Source organism: Urocitellus parryii, chromosome 5 (assembly GCF_045843805.1).
Source record: "Urocitellus parryii isolate mUroPar1 chromosome 5, mUroPar1.hap1, whole genome shotgun sequence".
Taxonomy (NCBI): Eukaryota; Metazoa; Chordata; class Mammalia; order Rodentia; family Sciuridae; genus Urocitellus; species Urocitellus parryii.
In genome coordinates, this window is record NC_135535.1 from 3,986,415 (window position 1) to 4,004,992 (window position 18,578).

General features: G+C 65.1%; 1 protein-coding gene across 2 annotated transcripts in view; it reads left to right on the forward strand.

Annotated features, from left to right (window-relative positions):
• The window catches only part of Wnt7b (Wnt family member 7B), a 40,575-nt gene that overhangs the window by 13,276 nt on the left and 8,721 nt on the right, over positions 1-18,578 (forward strand). For both annotated transcript variants that reach the window (XM_026394372.2, XM_026394371.2), the window contains exon 2: positions 7,226-7,452. In XM_026394372.2, coding sequence (XP_026250157.1) covers positions 7,226-7,452 — 227 coding nt within the window. The remainder of the gene's footprint in view (positions 1-7,225; positions 7,453-18,578) is intronic.

An 18,578-nucleotide genomic window follows, 5' to 3' on the forward strand; every position in this document is an offset into this window, starting at 1 on the left:
GAAAGGGGTGGGACAGGAGGAGACCATCCAGAGTGCAGCAGCCCACAGTGGACACTTCCCTGAAGGGTGGCCCTGTGTTGGGGACAGCTCAAACTGGCCAGCTGCTGGCTGTGGTCAGGCCTACAACCTGCCTCTGACCTCCCTCCAGGGCCTCATCTGGCCCCAGGTTTCCTGTCCAGGCCAGGAGAGGGAAGGCTACCTGTCCCCGATTTTCAGATGAGAAAAACTGAGGCTCAGAGCAGCCCCAGGGAGGTCGGCCCCACGGAGGTCTGCCCGAGGCCTAGGGATGCAGAACTGCCCAGGGCCATGTTCCTCACTTAGCTGGGGTGGGGGAGCACACAGAGGGAAGGGGACAGGTGGACTCAAGGAGGACCAGAGGAAGGACAGTGGCTCCAGGGAGCGGGTCCTTGGTTCCTGCTGTGTCCAGTTCTGTCCAGTCTGTCCTACTCTTCCCTGCTCTGCCCACGCATGTGGGCTCTGGGGACCCTGCTGGCCCCAGCTCTGCGTGGGGATGTGCCCTCGCCAGCGTCCTCTAGCAACGGGCAGTGGCAAATGAGGGGCAGCCAGGGGTGGTGGGCCAGGTGAGGGCAGGCTGAAGTGGGCGGCTCAAGGGGTCTGCCTAGTGACCCCAGGCCTGGAAGATACTCCTATCCCCATTTCTCAGACAGGAACACTGAGGCCCTGCGAGCTCCCGTCCACTCTGCCCCACAGGACCCCACTGGCTCCAGAGACGGAGAAGAGCCCCCTGCAGCCCATTGGTGGCTGGGGGAACTCTGGCCCACCCCTGCCCACCTGTGGGAGAGGCCGGTGGAGCAGCTTGGGCGGGTGTGCGGGCCAGGCGCCACCCTCCCGGGTATTTGCCCAGTTACTTCCTGGATGAGTGGACCCAGGCCCGCCTCCCTGGCTGATCATAGATAATCAGAACATTCTTCACATATTTTGCCAGAGGATGCCCAAGAAGGAAGAATTACAAAGTGCCCCGGGCCAGAAGTGTGGGCTGGAGGGGCCGGGCAGCGGGGGGCCGCCGGGCAGGGGGGGGGGCTGGGCCCGCGGGCAGGGAGGCTCACAGCCTGTCCCCCGCTCCCAGGGGGCTCACAGCCTGTCCCCCGCTCCCAGGGGGCTCACACCCTTCCCCCGCTCCCAGGGGGCTCCCAGGGGGCTCACAGCCTGTCCCCGCTCCCAGGGGGCTCACAGCCTGTCCCCGCTCCCAGGAAGCTCCTGAGCTTTCCCACGCGGAGGGGTTCAAGTCCAAGGCCAGCTCAGGGTCCGGCCAGGTGTGGGGCAAGACCGGGGTCCCCTGCCCTGGGGAGTATGCAGGCTTTGGGGGACAGATGACCTTGGACAAGCCAGAGGGGTTGAGCATGGCCCTCAGGGTGGGGCCCGTGTGAGAGGCCTGCAGCCAGGAACAGGTGGAGGGCAGGTGTTCCGGGAAGAGGGTCGCGCAGGCCAGGGGGCAGAGCTGGGAGCTCGGTGCCGTGGGGTACAGGGCCGCCCAGGGCCGACTTCATGGCCTGACACTCTGGAGCGGCTCGTGGGAGAGTCTGGGGGCCTCAGCCAGGCGTGGGTGGGGTGTCTGGTGCGGCAGAGGTAGGGGTGGGGGCAGGTGGGTGGGGGGCTCTGGTGAGGCCCTCTCTAATCAGGGTGACATTCCCAGGGGCATGTCTGCAGCCTGTGGAAGGGAAGCTGTGCCCCCAGGTCCCCCGGGGCCCCCTGGGTCTGGCAGAGGGTCTGGCATGTTGAGGCCCAGGAGGGCTCCGCTGGGTTCTGGAAAGTGCCGGATCCTTGCCGGGAGTGCCCAGCGTCCTGTGGGTGGCTGGCGCCGAGAGGCTGCTCCCACCGAGAGACCTGGGGTGCAGGGGGCTGCAGTAGGACCTCTGGGTCCCCACGTGGGGAGGGGGCCCAGCCAGAGAGGTGGGGAAGCCGGGGGGGGGGGGGATGGAGGGCCCCCACAGAGGGCCTCCTTGCCCTCCCTGGGGTGAGACTTGAGGGTGTGTCTGGGGGAACTGGTGGGAGAAAAGGGATCCTGAGGCGGAGGCGCCTGGCACCTGTGCGTCCTGGGGACGCGAGGTCACGCCCACAGCCAGAGTTCCCAGCCCTGAGGCTTTGGGCGGCTGGAGGCTTCCTCTGGGTGGGAGACGCTGTTCGCCCAGCGCCAGTGCAGCTGCAGCCCTGGCCTGGGGTTTTCTGGGGGCTTGACCCCGTCACCCTGTCACCTGCACCCGTCCCTGGAGGAGTGCGGCTCGTGGACAGTGACTTTCAGCCATGTGTGAAATGGGGACAGAAGCTGTTTGTCCTTGGTGGTTGGTACATGCCGTGGGGAAGGGGGTGTCTGACGGCCCACAGCCACACCCCGCCTTTGGCCCAGCCCAGTCCTCCTCCTGCTGGTGCCCCAGGGGAGCCGGGCCACTGTCCCAGGCAGTGGGGCTCCCCTCCCGGCCTGAGCTGAGCTGCTGAGCTACTTCGTTCCCTGTTGGTCCTTCATTCGCTCCATGATGATGGCCAGAGGTCCTCCCGACACACGGCCCCGGGGGACATAGGACAGGGAGGAGTCACGGGCAGGGCCCACCTGAGGGCTGTGACTTGGGTCGCCATGCACCCGTCCCAGGTGGCTTGGTGTGCGCGGGGCTTTCTTCTCCAGGAGCCGCTGGGGAAGCCCAGCCTCAACCCAGCCAGCCCCAGAGGCAGCCTCTGCCCTTCGGAACACAGGGGAGGCTGGCTCTCCAGGTGGGCAAGTGACCCACTCTGTCCTTGAGGCATGGGTGTGACACAGGAAGAGCTGGTGACAAAACCCTGACTGGCCCCAGCAGGAGGTGTGGGTTCCGATCCTGCTCCCTGTCTGCCTGGACACTGGGCAGGCCGCTGAACCTCCCGAGCCGCCTCCTCATTCTGGGGCGAGCCCGACGGCTGTTACTCGAGGTCCTCGGCCTCTGAGCTCAGTCCAGCACCGGTGGGCGCTCAGCAGCAGGATCTAGGTTAGATTCCTACCTGCTAAAGCAGATTTTGGGGGGGTCCTCTCCTGCAGGAAGCAGGGCTATCCCACACAGAGTCCAGGGCAGGACAGGGTGCTCTAGGAGAGACGTCGGAGATGGCTGCCCCAGGGGTGACCTGGAGGGGGTGAGCCCGTGAGTATGTTGGTGGGCACGTGGGTGACGTAGCCCCAAGTACCTGCAGACACTGGAGTGAGACCCCTGGGTCAGGGGAAGGGCTGTCCAGAGGTGGGCCCATTGAGGGTGCCGGGGCTGCTGTGGGTGCCCCTGGCTCAGGGTTGGGGTGGAGGTGCTGGTTCCACCGGAGCAGCTGGACCCTGGTCCTCAGAGGGGGGCTGGGGACTGGTGACCAAGGCTTGCCGGTCGGTAAGAGTCCTCAGGCTCAGGCCTAGAGGGTGGCAGCAGCCCACGTGGGTCACACTTCACAGTGGCCGGCACCGAATGCCATGTGCTCCACGTCACCTGCTCCGAGCAGGTGAAGGGACTGGAGGCGCATGAGGGACGAGCCAGGAGCACAAGTTTCCACGGAAAATGTCAGCCACAGAGGCGAAGGCCCTGCCAGCGGTCGGTGCTCACAGGCCGCTCGGCCTCCCCGCGCCCCTGGCCCCGGGCATCTGGGAGGCAGCTGTGGGCTGGGAGAGGGGGGGCTTTCCTGCCCTGGGGAGCCTGGACCCGCCTGTGGGGAGCGTGCCCAGGGTGCCGCGAGCCCAGGACTCTCCGCCTCCCGTGTATTTCGACACCAGGTCCCACCCCAGGGCTTGCCAAGAGGACCCACCTGAAGCCCCCTCCCCTGAGGCTTGGGCATGCAGGGCTGGGCCGGGCCCAGACAGCCACCCGACCTCGAAGGCCAGCAAAGGAGCTGCTCAGGAACCTGGAATGAATGAATGATTGACCTGGAAGATTTCAGGGTGACTCAGATGCATTTTGAGGGGAAAAAAAAAACAGGCTTGGCCTACTGCAGGCCTCTTGCAGGATTCCCTGACTGTGTGGCCCCGGCCCAGAGTGGCCTCCACCTGAGGTTTGGGAGCAGAACTCAGTTAGAGCCTGGCCAGTGGCCTCTCTGAGTGCCAGTCTCCACACCTGTGGGGCAGGGACCTTGCTGGGCAAGGAAGCAGGGCACCCTGCACAGATGGGGGATTTGGTGTCTCGAGTGGAAAATCCCTGCACAGAGCCAGCAAGTCTGCCACCTTTTCTGAATCATCCACCACATCTGAGTGTTTATGCTCCAACCCTGCTGTCTTCACACCACCTTTCACTCCCTCACTGGCTTGCTGGGGACGTCCCAGCACCCCACACACCCCAGAGCCGTACATTTCCACTCCCACAGGATCCTGCCCTACGTTCAGGGTGTGGGAATCTCGTGTATTGTAATAACTTTAAAGAAATTAAATCAAATCACCACTTTAACCACCTTAAGTGGGACTTCGGGCTTTGCCATGCTATGCAACCATCACTTCTATCTGGTTCAGGAACTTTCCATCACCTCAAATGGAAATTCCACACCTCCTAAGTAGTCACTCCCCTGTCTCTCCTCCCCCAGCCCTGGCAACCACTATTCCACTTCGTCTCTACAGTTTTCCTATTCTGGGCATTTGTTGAGCTTCCTCCACACTGTGCCAAGGGCTCCCTTCCTTTTTATGGCTAAATAATATTCCATGGTATGGATATACCACATTCTGTTTATCCACTCATGTGTAATTGAGCAGTTGGGTTATTTTCACTCCTTGGCGATCGTGAATAGTGCTGCCACGAACATTCATATATAAGGCTTTGTTTAAACACCTGTTTCATTCAATTCTTTTGGCTCTCTGCCCACAAGAAAAATTTCTGGGTAACTCAATGTTTAACTTTAACTCTCTGCCAAACTGCTGTGTGCAGAGGCCACTGGGTTTCCTGCTCCCGCTGCAGTCTGGGAGGGCTCCAGTTTCCCCAGGTCCTCGCCAACACTTGTCATCTAGGGTGGTAGCAGTTCCCTCGTGATGAGGGTGGCTGGTCACCCTCAGGCGCTTGGCTGGCCGTTGGTGGACCTTGCAGGAAACGTCCCTCTGAGGCCCCTTTGAAGCTGGGGAGTTTGTCTTTTTGCTGTAGAGTTGGGATTTGCCTCTGGAGAGCTTCTGGGGACTCCCTTGTTCATCGGCGGGGTGCTTGCCCACCCCACAGAGGCTCGGGGACCCCACATGGGCCTCTGCTGAGGCCAGGGTGCAGCCCAGGTTGGCCCTGCCTGCTTGAGGAGCTGGGTGTGGACACGGTCACTGAGGGCTCACTGCTGGCCTCAGTGCTGGGAGCCGAGTGTGGACACAGAGGGGCTGTCCCTGGCTCTGGAAGGGAAGCGGGGGTTGCCAGACAGATACAGGCAGAGGGCCCTGCAGACACAGCGGGTGGGAGGTGGGACAGCGATGAACACCCGATGGGGTGCCGCTGGAGGAGGGAGACCAGGGCTGGGGCCATTGCCATGGGCCTCTGCTGCCCCCAGAGTCCTTTAGGGTCCCCTGGCTGGACTCCAGCAGAGCGGGGGCTTGTGTCCTGAGCCTATGGGGAGAACTGGGGACGAGAGCATCCTTGAGGTCCAGAACCAGGACCTGGAGTGGCTCCAACTTAAGGTGGCGGCTGGTGCCCGGCTGGGTTCCCATCCATCTCTCGGCGTTTCCAAGGATCTACGGTTACCTTGGGCTGAATTCCCCGGATTCCAGCCCGCTCCCAGCCCCACCCGTCCAGATGCCCTTCCTCTACGCCAGCCTGGGGCGTGTCCGCCCATTGTGCCCGCGGGAGACCCAGGGGGATCTTGGCCAGATTATCCGGTGGGGCGGACAGGCGGGGCCAGAGGATTGAGTGTCACTGGGCTCGGCTGCAGCACGTGCTGGGGGCTCGGGCCACACGGGGACCGTCCAGCTGCCTTGGCGCTCAGTATCCTGGAAAAACACTGCTCTTCTCTCAAGCACGGGCAGGCCCTGGTGCAGGAGGGCCCACCACCCTAGGGACCGGGCCTGAGGTGGCCCCCTCCCACGCTGAGCCGCGCCCACAGGCCTGGCCTGCTGTTTGGGAAGCGGCCCGCCCCGCCTGCCTGGCCCTTCTTGAGAACCGAAGTCGGCCCAGCCGCTGTGGAAAACAGTTTGGCAACTCCCCAGAAAACGAAAGAATTACCACACAGTCCAGCAGCTCCGCTCCTAGGCACCTGCCGGGGAGGAGGAGAACAGGAGCCCAGAGGAAACCTGCTCCGGCCGCAGCCGCGCCCCACGCCGCGCGTGGAGATCACTTTAGGGGAACAGACGGGCGGGACTTGGCCCCTGTGCCTCGGAATAGTCTTCAGCCTTAAAAAAGTGTGAAACAGGGCCGCGGGCCGCGGTGTGGAGGGAGAGCGCTCACAAAAGGGCCATGTTGTGTGTCCACGGTGACAGGCAGCCATGGACCGCCAGGGCCAGGCAGGGGGAGGGAGGGACGGCTGAGGGCACGGTGCTTCCTCTTGGGGTGATGGACGGGCGGGGGCAGGGGACACCCTGCGTGTCCTGACCACAGGGGATGCTGCACGGAGATGGTCATGTGACTTCACCTCGTTAAACAGTCTCGCTGCTGACACCCCAAGTGGGCAGGGACTGGCAAGAGGCTTCCTGCCGGGGAGGCCAGGAGGTTCCTCACCCAGGTTTCCCCCGAGGAACCAGCACACAGTAGGTGCTCAGTCCACTGCCCTCTGTTTCTGTCACCCAGAGGCTGCGGTGGGCCTCCTGGGGGCAGCTTCCTCCTGCGCTCGTCTGGGCCTGTGTGGTGGTGGGGACGGGTGTCTTGGAGGCCTGTTGGGTGGCTGTGGAAACCCAGGCTGGGGCTGCCTCCCGAGGTCACCTGTGGCTGGTGCTGGTGGCCTGGGAGTGGGCCTGCCCAGCAGCCCGCCTGGCAGCCCACGGGGTGCGAGACGGAGTGGGTGGACGGGGGCGCAGAGGCAGCGCTGCGGCTTGGGGGCCGGGCAGATGTGCTGAGTGGGGGCCGTCGAGTCCCAGGAGTGAGGGTCTCTGGCCTGCAGGGGGGCTGTGATTCTGTGGTTCCTGCCATCTGGAGCCGGGAGGGCCTGGGCGTGGTGCTGTGGCAAGTGGCCCTCGAGGGCAGGGACCTGCTGCTCACTGCTGGGCAGGACTTGGCACGTGGGAGGTGCTTGGTGAAGACTCACCGCCAGGCTGAGCGGAGGCCGGGTGGGGAGGCGGGTGCCCTGTCCCCGGCCTCACAGCCTCCTTCCCCCCTTGCCTCCACAGAGCACTGTCGTCCGTCGTGGCCCTGGGAGCCAACATCATCTGCAACAAGATTCCTGGCTTGGCCCCGCGGCAGCGCGCCATCTGCCAGAGCCGGCCCGATGCCATCATTGTGATCGGGGAGGGGGCGCAGATGGGCATCAACGAGTGCCAGTACCAGTTCCGCTTTGGGCGCTGGAACTGCTCGGCCCTCGGTGAGAAGACCGTCTTTGGACAAGAGCTCCGAGTAGGTAAGGAGCCCGGGGCTCGCGGCTGGCCCTGGGGCCAGGGAAGGGGGCAGTCACCCTCGGCACCCTGAAGGCCAGGCCAGGCCCCCATGGTGCTGTCTGCTCACGCCTGCCACTGACCATGCTCTGGTGTCCTGTCCCTGAGCCCTTCTCCAGGCCTGGCTTGGTGGGGGGACCCAGGAGGACCCAGACCTGGTCTGTCCCTGGGACACACTGTGTCTGGGGCCGGGGCGGCCTCATGGGCCAGGCTGTGGGTGTGAGGGAGCTCCTGGGGTGAGGTGAGGACAGGGAGGAGCGGGCAGGTGCGGCCTGCTGTGTGCGGCCCCCCAGCCTGGCGGGCCACTTGTCTCTGTGCTTTGGAAAACGGGGTGACGTAGTTTTTTGTGTGAGGTTGTGGGGGGCTGGGGTGCCCTGGCTTGGGCGGAGGGCAGCGATGACAGAGCAGGGGTGGCGCTGGCTGGGCAGGGGCAGGCCTCTGGTGTGGTGACAGCAGGCAGTCCCCCAACGTGGAAGTCAGAGTGACAGGCCTCTGCTGTCGCACTGTCCGTGGGTCCCCAAGGCCCTTTCCTGCCCCACAGCCCTGGTGGCAGGTTCACGGTGCCCGTTTCTCAGATAGGGAGATGAAGGGGTGGGAGGGGAGGGAGGGGAGCCCCCCCACCACCCCGAGGGCCCAGAGAGTGGCTCCAGGAAAAAGGGACCTCGGAGCCCGACGGGGTTTGAGCCCAGCTGTGTGGCCTTGGCCACCTCACCCCGCGCTCTCGCCTCCTTGGTGACGGGAACTCCAAGCCAGCAGGCCCTCCTGGGTCCCTGGTGCTTCTCCCAGTGATGGCATGCAGTCGGTGCTCAATAAACTGCAGCTGGCTGCAGGAGAGAGGGGTTAGTGATTTGACCTGCCCTGCGAGGGTCAGATCCGGGAGGGCGTGGGCTGTGGTGGGTGCCCGGCCCACGGGGCCCAGCACTGCTCCTCACCCCGGAGGCTGAGAGCCTGGCCAGGATCAGGGCTGCAGCTGCCGGGACCCAGGCCAGAGCGGGCCCTGCTGGGCGGGGAGCGCCAGCGTGGAAGCGGGTGGCACGGGGAAAGCCCCGGGGCCCCTTTGCGGTGAGCAGCCTGTGGGTGGCACCTGGCGCAGCCAGGAGGATGGCACCACCCCCTCCCTAGGGCTCTGCCACCCAAGTGCTGCTCCCCCCAGGTGCCAGCCGGGGAGGGGGAGGGCATCTGCACAGTGCCCGCTGAGCCATGCTGGCGGTCCCCTTCCTGCCTGGCCTGCAGCCCGAGCCCCCCAGCCCACACCTGGGCAGGCTGAGGCCAGTGGTGGGATCCTGCTGTCCTTGGTCTGCAGCAGGCAGAGCTGGGGTGGACCAGGCCACCCCTTCTGGTCATCCTCGGTGCCCCATTGTGTTCACGATGACATGGACACTCTCCTGAGCCTTGGGACTGGGGTGGGACCTTGGACTGCATTTGACACCTGGGACAGAGGGGCGAGGGACACAGTGGTCACCCTGAGCCTCTCCTGTGGCCCCTGTGAGGGTGTGACTTCTGCAGTGTCCTGCAGCAATGACACTGGCCCCCACAGCTGCCCACCCCCGCGGTGAGCACTGTGGTGCCACCCAGGTCACCTTTGCTGAGTGGCCCCCTGCTCCTTCTTGGGGAGTGGTCTTGGGGCCAACAGGAGCGGAGACCCACAGGAGGGGCTGGAGCCGGCGTATCAAAGCCACCCTTCCTTCGAGACAGGGCAGCCATGTGCGACGCTTGCACCCGAGTGCCCCTGGGCCCAGGTGTGACTGGCACCGGTGGTCCCTTCCTGGGTCCCCACCCAGGAATGCTCCCCAGAGCCAACCCAGGACGCCCCTCCCACCTCCACGAGCTGCAGGCGAGTGTGGCCCAGTGGCTCAGTCGGCGGCCCTCCCTCCCAGCTCCCTTCTCCCCCACCAGCGCTCCTTGTCCAGGCAGGTGGGGACCCAGGGCTGCTGCCCAGCCCCTCTCCCTTGGCCTGGGCTCCCCGGCCTGGGCCTCTTCAGTCTCCTCGACTCCTCCTCCTTGGCCTCAGCCCTGGCTGGGGGAGACCCACCTCCAGGCGCACCTGGCCCGTCTGACTCAGTCTTCCCTGTGGCTCCAAGTCCCACTGACCCATGGGGACCCCTGGCTCTGCGCTGATTAAGCCTGCCAGGCCCAGCCTCTTGCCCACCTGACATCCTCCCTCACAGCAGGAACCTGGTGTCACTTCTGCTATCCAACCTGCGCTCTGCCCCAGGGCCACTGCTGGGCCTGCTTCTCTGGTCCACCCCTCCTTGGCATTAGCCCCCATCAATCAAAAGCTGTGCCAGGTGGCTACCTTCCTCCAGAGCCTGCAGTAGCTCCCTGTTGTCCTAGGATAAAGGTAACTCCTGAGCCTGGGGTCTGAGTGGCTCCCTCCCAGACCTCACCCTGGCCCCAGCCGTGTGGCTTCTCAGTACCCCCTGAGCAGGCCAGGCTTCCCACTTCTCCGCTTGGCCTGGGAGGCCCCTGCTCTGCTCTGCCTTTTTGTGACTGGTGACCCTGGTCACCCTTTCACCTTCGCTGGATCCTCTCACGTCCTGCGGCTTCATCCCCACAGCCTTGGCCGGGGCCAGCTCAGCCCAGGAGTGAGCTCCTGGCTTCCCCGGGGACGAAGGCCCAGGCTCAGCCAGGAGGGCTCTGGCTGCAGGCCCAGGGGGCTGAGGTCCATGGCAGGAATCCTGCCGGGCCCTGTGTCACCTCCTGACCGGGCACCTTCTCGTCCCAGGGCTCAGCTCCCGGGAGTCATGAGCAGCCAGTGGCTAGCGCAGGATGGCCCACGTCAGAGGTGTGCTGTGTGCTGGGTGCTGGGCACGGACAAGAGCCAGGACAGGAGCTGGCAGGCAGCCGGGGCACTTGTGGGGCAGCTACCCAAGCGGTGCCAATTAATGATTGGCCCCAAGAGGGGGATAGCCCCCTCAGGCCTGGCTGTGACCTTGGGCCAGGCCTGACTCTTGAGCGCACACAGGAAACCCCCTGAACGTCAGGTCCACCCCTGTGCGAGCCCCCACCTTCCACTGGTGGAGGGGTTGCTGGTGCGGGGCTCACCACGCCCGTGGACAGGCCTTCACGTGACCACCTGGCGCTGGCCTTGCCCTGGGGTCCTGTGGTGTGCATCACTGTTCTCAGGAGGTCGAGGCCCATGCCAGGCCTCGTCCACTGACTCGGTCTCCCCTGGCAGCCTCCATCCCGTGTCCTGCTTATGGCCCGAGCGCATGCCACAGTGTCTCTTCCGTTGACTGGGACTGAGTCTGGGGAGGATGGGTCCCAGTGCAGCCGTGTTGTGTGCGGTGGGGAGGAGCACGGTGAGGACACCTGTATTCCAGGGGCGTCCGTCAGACTGGTCCCCAGGGCACCTGGAAAGGCAGGCTGGTGGGCAGCATGGTCAAGTTGGGTTCTCACCAGGGCTTCCTGGAGGGAGTGACACAGAGGGGAACCCTGGGACGGGCTCCAGGGACAGGGGCATGTGGGACCTTTGAGGGCCGTGGGCACTGGGAGGCCTGGGGCTGGAGGAGGGGGCAGGGCAGCGCTGAGCACCTGGCCTGAGTAGTTCCCCGGAGCCCTCCAGCCCCTCTGAGCTGAGCCCCCAGGACCCGTGAGCCCAGGCCTGGCCCTGACTGCGTGCAGCCCCCAGCTTCACCGCTGCCAGGGAACAGCACCGTCATGTGCCGGCCTCAGACATGACCAGGCATAGGGCCGCCCTAATCCTGGCTCACGTGAGCGGCCTTGGGCCGGGTGCAGCTCTTCCACTCCTGCTGGCTCCTGGGTGACTCCACTCGGGAGGCTTCCCAGGGCCACAGCAGCCAGGCTCAGGGAAGGCCTCGGGCTCTGGGCGACACGGGCAGATGGACACATCTTGGAGGGACTGAGTCGCGAGGGGCCCTGGGCTACAGAGGGCTGGCTCTGGGATGCATTGTCTGACGACCCTGGGGGGCTTTGCAGACCAGGGGGGCGGTGGCACTATCTCCAGGAAGGACAGGCTGCCATTTCCTCAGGTGGCCACCGGCCTCTCTGACGGAGGGGCGCTGGTTCTTGGTGCAAGCCGGGGGCGAGCCGTGGTGGGCACTGGAGACGCACACCCCGACGGCTCGCACAACTGCACCACCGCAGCGTTGACCCCCTGTGACCGTGGGTCGGGGTGAAAGCATTTAATATGCTGCCAGATAAAATATGACCCAGTTCAGCTCACCTGCCGTCACCCCAGCTCTCAGTGTGGCTTCCAGAAAGTCTTCCCATGACACCCGTGGCTCCCTTGAGATTTTGCTGGGTGACACTGCTCTCAGAGGGGACAGGAGTGGCCCCAAGTCACCTGTCAGGACAGAGGGGACATTTGAGTCCAGGCCTGACAGTGGCTTCCCAGGGGATCTTCCAGAGTGGGGTGGGGCAGTCTGAGGTAGAGGTCATCTCTTCCTGAGGACAGTCAGGGCAGGGTGCGGGGAGAGCTCCCTTCATAGCCCTGTTGTCGTTCAGCATGCATTGAGCACCTGCTGCATGCCAGACCAGGGCTGTGCCTAGAGTGGCCTGGGAGCTGGGGCTGCTGGCAGGGGGACGCAGTGTTGCTGGGTCCCAGTGTCATGCTGGCCGTGTCCAGGCCTGAGGGCCCAGCATCCTGTGCCCTGTGCTCAACCCACCCTGGTCCAGGGCCAGCCGGGGGCAGCAGAACAGACACCACTGAGGCTCGGGGTCCAGGCAGCCAGGACCCTGGGGCAGCTGGGAGCTGGAAGGTCAAGGTCACAGGTTTCCTGGAGGCGAGGCCACCCAGCCACTCCCTGCTCAGCTGCGAGGATGCCTCTGGCTCCGCGGGGAGCTCTGTCCCTCTGCTGGAAGACCAGTCACCTGGGAGGGCCGTCCTGAGGGGCGTGGGGGAGGCCGGGTGGACCCTCTGTGGGTGGCCACCTGGAGTGCAGCACCTGGGTGCTGTGGGCTGGGTGGTGGCCTGTCCTCTGGGAGACCCGCCTGGGCTGCTCAGCTCCCAGTGGGTGACCTGGAGCACAGCCGCGGTCCCCAGGGCCCAGATTCCACCTGTACCAGGAGGTACCAGGACTGGGGCTTCTTAGAATGGGGGACAGGAAGACCCCACTTGGTCAGTGCAGCACCGCCCCCGAGGCAGGACGTGGATCACAGGGTGGGCAGGGCCCCCTCCCTCAGAAGAGCAGGACCCTGCCTCAGACGCCTCCTGGTGTGACCCTGGCCCCCAGTTTTGACACTTCTTTTGAAACTGTAGTGTCTGTGGGCAGGGCTCTGTGACACACTGCTGGCTTCAGGTTCTGTGGCCGCAGGTTGTCGGTGGGAGCTGAGGCTCCCACCTGCAGGGACCGGAGGAGCGGGCAGTCCAGCCCGGAGTCCCTGCTGGACCGCCCGGTAGGGTCCAGGAACAGGGAGGCCTGGGGGACCAGCCCAGGCAGGAAGTGGACTCTGGCGTCACCACAGACCGGCAGTGGCTGATGAGGTCACTGGGCCAGAAAGAGAGAGGGGCCTCCTGAAGGCAGCCTCCAGGTCCGCACTGGCCAGGGCGAGGCTGCAGCCCAGGAGGGGTCTCCCAGGGAAGGTCCAGAGGCCAGCGCAGGACGCAGACCCTGGGCACCAGCCCACACCGTCTCCGCCCCGTGTGGCCCCCGGGTCCCCTACCCTCGGGTCTGGTGCCCCCGCACACAGCCGGAGCACCACCCACCCAGGGGCTGCGCTGCGTGTGAGGGCCGCTGTGCCCGCCGCTCGGAACAAAGGCCCGGGGCGCGGGTGTGCCGGCGTGTTCGGACCTGGCAGGACTTTTCCCAAGTGCTCTGTTTATGACGACGGCGGCAGGGAAGAGCTTAGTGTGGAGACACTGACTCAGCCGAGCTGGGTGGGAGCGGGCGGGGCTGCAGAGACAGGGGCAGAGGGGACACAGGGACATGGAGACGCAGAGAAGGCATGACGGACAGACAGATGGGAAGATTGGAGAGAGAGGGCAGTGCACACGCCCTTAGTGCACAGACACACGCACAGGCACACGCGGGCACACACAGGCACACACACAGGTGCACACACAGGCACACGCAGGTACACACAGGTGCACACACAGGCACACACAGGCACACACAGGCACACACAGGTGCACACACAGGCACATGCAGGCACATGCAGGTACACACAGGCACACGCGGGCACACACAGGCACACACACAGGCACACACAGGCACACACAGGCACACACAGGTGCACACACAGGCACACGCAGGCACATGCAGGTACACACAGGCACATGCAGGTACACACATAGGTACACACACAGGTGCACACACAGGCACATACAGGTGCACACACAGTGCACACACAGGCATGCACTGGCATGTACAGACACATGCAGGCACACACGCTGAGTGCACACAGGCACACGCAGGCACACACAGGTGCACACACAAGCACACACAGGCACGCACAGGCACACACACACAGGCACACGCAGGCACACACACATAGGCATACACACAGGCACACACAGGCATACACAGGCATGCACAGGAACATGCAGGCACACACAGACACACGCAGGCATACACGCAGGTCCACACACAGGCATACATTGGCACACACAAGCACACACACAGGCACACACAGACACGCAGGCACACACAGGCACACATAGGCACACACAAGCACACACACAGGCACACACAGACACACGCAGGCACACACAGGTGCACACACAGACACACGCAGGCACACACACAGGCACATGCAGGCACACACAGGTGCACACAGGCACACGCAGGCATGCACCCTTACATGTGCACACACATTCCCATGCACACACACCTGTTCAGGCCTTTGCCCGCCCACTGTGTGCCCTGGCCCAGAGTCAGGCCTGACCTTGGAGGGTATGTGACAGCTGCATGGGGCAGACTGTGCCCTTCCTACCTGTCGCCCGGCCAGCCTGTCCCCGATTGCTCTCACTGTGGTGTGTGTGGGTCTCACTGGCCCCGAGCAGCAGGGGCGTCATCAGGCAGCAGGTGGAACACAGATGGGGACGAGTGGCCCAAGTCTGTGGGGACACAGACCCGAGACCTCTCAGGCAGGAATCTGCACCCCCAGGTCCTATGACTGACCCAGGCTGGGGCTGAGGGGCCGGGCCAGGGTGTGGGCAGCCACAGAGGGACAGACTGGGCCACACCTGGGTCTCTGAGCTTCCCTGCACTGTCCAGCTTGGCTGGACGACTCAGGAGCTGTCCGTGGGGCCTGGGGATGGCTTCACCTCCCTCCGTCCCCATGTTTCCGCCTGTAAACTGATCATGTGGGACCAAGCCAGACCTGAGGGTCCCAGGGACCTGGTGGGCTGGGGTGGGGCCAGGGGCCCAGATGGCCAGGGAGCTGGACAGCCCCCAGTGCCTCAGCCCAGCAGCCCCCTCTGCCCTGTTCCGGGGGAAAGTCCACCTAACAGAAGAGCCTGCCGAGGGGTCAACAGGAGCCCGCCGCGCTTGACCTTGCCCGTGACCCAGGAGGCTGAGGCCCAGGAGTGAGGATGGTAGCCCAGCTCGCCTGGACGTGGCTGGGCTGGCAGGGCCAGGCGGGGCCATCACCTCGATGCTGAGCTCTAGTGCCTGCTGCCCCTGCCTGCCCTGCTGTCCTTGAGCACCTGAAACTCTCCTCGGCCAAGGTCGCCCTCCGTTTCACCCAAACTCCATCTCTCTGCCCTCCTGTTAGTGGCCACTGTCCCCCAGCAGGGCCAGTCCCACATGGGAGCCCTGCTGGACCCCTCTGTCCCTAAGCCCGGCTGGGCCCTCAGGCCGTGTCCACAGGCTGATCCCTTCTCACCTCCTCCTCCTCCATCACACCCTTCCTGTGGGCTCCTGGTTTATGCCAAAGCCATACACCTGGCCAGAGGTGGACCTCTCTCACGTCAGAGAAACACCCTCTGGGATGCTCCGTCTTCTGGGAGTGAAGTCCCAGATGCCCCTCCCCCTGCCCTGCCCTGTCTCCTAGGAGCCACCTAGTCTGGCCGCTGAGGATGGCCACCCCTCCCTCTCCACTGCTCTCTGCTGGGACAAGCTGCATGTATTCGGCTGATTCCTGTCTCAGGGCCTTAGCAGTGCTGTTCCCTCCACCTGGAACACTGTTCCTTGCCTCTCTTACCATTCAGGGCCTGCCTTCAGCCCCCTTTCCTGAGAGGGGTTCTCAAAGCCTGCCGCCTGCACCTGGGCTTCAGTGTGACAGTCCTGCCCGTGCATGGCTTTGGGCAACGGCTGACAAGCGGGTGGAGCAGGTGGGAGAGGAGGGTGGCCGGAGCCTGGGCATGGGCAGGCACCCGATCCACGCCCAGGCCGCGGGGTGCCCAGGTCTGTGCAGACCTGTCAGACGCCTGCGGGCCACATGTGGGACCAGGAGCTCGGCCGGCCACCTCTGGGACCGTGTGTGGCTCTTCTGACCATCTTGCAGCACTCGTCCTCGATGCAGTGGGGACACACAGACACAGGGAGACCCAGCTGGCCAGTTTAGGTTCTGGGCTTGCATTCGAGGTGACAGGCTGAGTCCCCTGACCCCAGTTTCCAGAGGGACTCTGGGGCTCTGGAGGCTCCAGGTCTGTGGCAGTACCTCGGTCACTCTAGCCCCCAGCTCCCCCATTTTCTGAGTTGCTGTGGGCCTTTGGCAGTGTACCGCCCTCTCTGGGCCTCAGACCTTTGCTGGGGGTGGAGAAATGGCACGGGGCTGTCCCTGAGGCCCTCCTCTGCACTGAGGTTCCCCATCCTGGCTTCCTGTTTAAGGGGGAGCCAATGACCTTTGCTCTCTGCCTCCCAGACTCTCTTAAACTAATAAGTGGCCCAGTGTGGACACTAGGAAGAGGCAGGTGGCTTTGAGCGAGGGGCGGGGCTGGCCTGGGCCTGGGAAGCGGGCTCGGCCGGAGGAGCGAGGGGCCCCTCTCTGCCGGCCGGCTTTGCTTGGTGGGCATGCTGGTTCTTTCCGGAAGCTTCTCACCGAGGTCTGCAGGGTCCCCCCAGGGTCGGGGTGGGGAATACAGGTGATGAGGCCCCGTCTGGCCCAGGCCGGCCCCTTGCCCTGGTGCCGGGGTCTGGCTACCACGGCAGAGCCCCACGGTGGGCCTCCCCCTGAGCCTGCCCTGTGCCGCCCAGGACCCCCACGAGGGCTGAGTCTTCAAGACCTGAAGAGAAGAGCTGAGCTGGACGGTCCCTGGGTGCCTCTGCCAGGGCCTCGGTCCCCGACACGGCAGCCGCCCCAGGCTGGGCTGCTCTGCTGCGCAGGGCTTAACCAGGAGGTGAGCGGAGGGAGGGCCGGGCCCGGCTGAGGGGCAGGGCCAGGAGGAGGCTTTCCCGGCCCGGGCCTGGCCAAGCACAGAGACGCCTGGGCCTGTCCTTCACCACCTGCGGCCTGGCCAGTCCTGGCCTACCCACCGTCGCGGCACGGGGCCGTGTGCTTGTCCTGTTTGCTCCTGGTGGCGCTTGCCAGCCTCCCATCGAGCAGGGACACAGGCCCGAGAGGCTCGCAGCTTCCCTGGGGACACACAGCCAGGCCGAGGCTCCAGCATCCTCTGAACCCCAAGTCTCTCGGCAGGTCCCTCTCTGTGTCCCTGGGACCTTGGAGTGTGGGTACTCCCCCTCACCTGCCCGGGTGCTTGAGGCAGACTGTCCCAGGGACAGCAGGCTGCACAGGCTGGCAGGGGTCTTCAGGGTGGCCAGCCCGCCAGCCTCCAGGCCTGAGGACGCAGCCTGCATCGGGTGGGCTGCAGGTTCTGGGACCCAAGGTCGCTCAGGACAGCGGCTGGCCCCAACAGGCCCCCAGCACCAGCCGCCCCTGGAGCAGCCCTGGGGCCCCATCTGTCTTGGAGGCTTGGCTGCTGTCTCCTGGGGTTACTGTGGGGACGGGGTGACGCAGGGAAGGTGCCCAGGGCCCCCACACTCCTGTGCGGGAAGTGGGACACAGCATGGGGTGGGCGTGCACCAGAGAATCCGTCATGGATCCTGTCCACGGCCCCTGCAGCCTGAGGGGACAGGTGACATCAGGGCAGGGTGCAGTCAGGCTCTGTCTAGCCTGGGGTGTGGGGATGGGGACTCTCCAGAGTGGCTGGCAGTCCCTGTCCCTGTGCCGAGGGTGCGCTCCCCTCCACAGCGGGGCCAGCTCTCCTGGGCCACCAGGCTGCTGGGGACCGTGTGCTCTGGGTTCCAGGCCAGGACACCAGAAGTCGTCTCCGAGGCCTTGGGAGCCAGGTGGTGGAGCCAGGGCCACAGGGCCCAGGGTCTGCAGCTGCCCGGGGGCTGGTTCTAAATTGTCCTGGAGTGTGTCAGAGCAAGGTGACCCGCCAGGGCTGGGGAGCGCCTCTGGAAGGGAGCCGGGGCGCCTGGGGCTGTTCCGCCCTCCCCTTCACACCCAGCGAGCTCTGGCCTGAGGTGGACGTCCCCTGGGCCAGCACTCAGGCCTGAAAAATGGGACAACAGTCCTCCCTGGAGTGAGAGGTGGACGGGACCGAGAGCAGGCGCTCGGAACCGCCGTGGCCTCGTCTCTGGCCAGGCCCCAGGCAGTGTTGATCTCCCAAACTCTGGTCCCCTCCCCCTCCCGTCTCCATGGCGAGGGACAGGAGGGCTGGGCTCATTAAAACCAAATAAAAAAGGAATTAGCGGGTGTGGCGGCGGGATGAGTAACCGGTGAGTAACCGGGAGCCCCCGTGGGCACCACAGGTGAGGCAGAGCTGCAGAGGGCACGGGCCTCCAGCGTGGCCGGCCTGGGCGCCGCCTGCCTGGGGCCTGGGACAGGAAACCCACCTCTGCCTGGAGGCCGCCCCTCTGCTGGACAGGAGGGCAGAGGCCACGGAGCTGCCTGGGCTGCAGAGGGGACGCCCCTGGGTCCCACAGGGCCTCTGACTCAGCGTGGTTCTCTCGCGTGGCAGCACGACTGCTTGAGGAGCCCCTCCGTGGTGTCTGGCTTGGAGACAGGAGGCCAGCTCGGCCCCCAGCGTCCCCAGCTCACCTGCCGGCCAGCCCCCTGCACCTCCCAGATCACCCCCAGCTCCCCTCTCCATCTGCCCGAGGGTCAGGTGGCCACAGCGGGCCAGGCTGGGGACAGAAGGCGTCGGTGGCCAGCACCCCAGGCCCTCAGCTCTCTAGGCTTT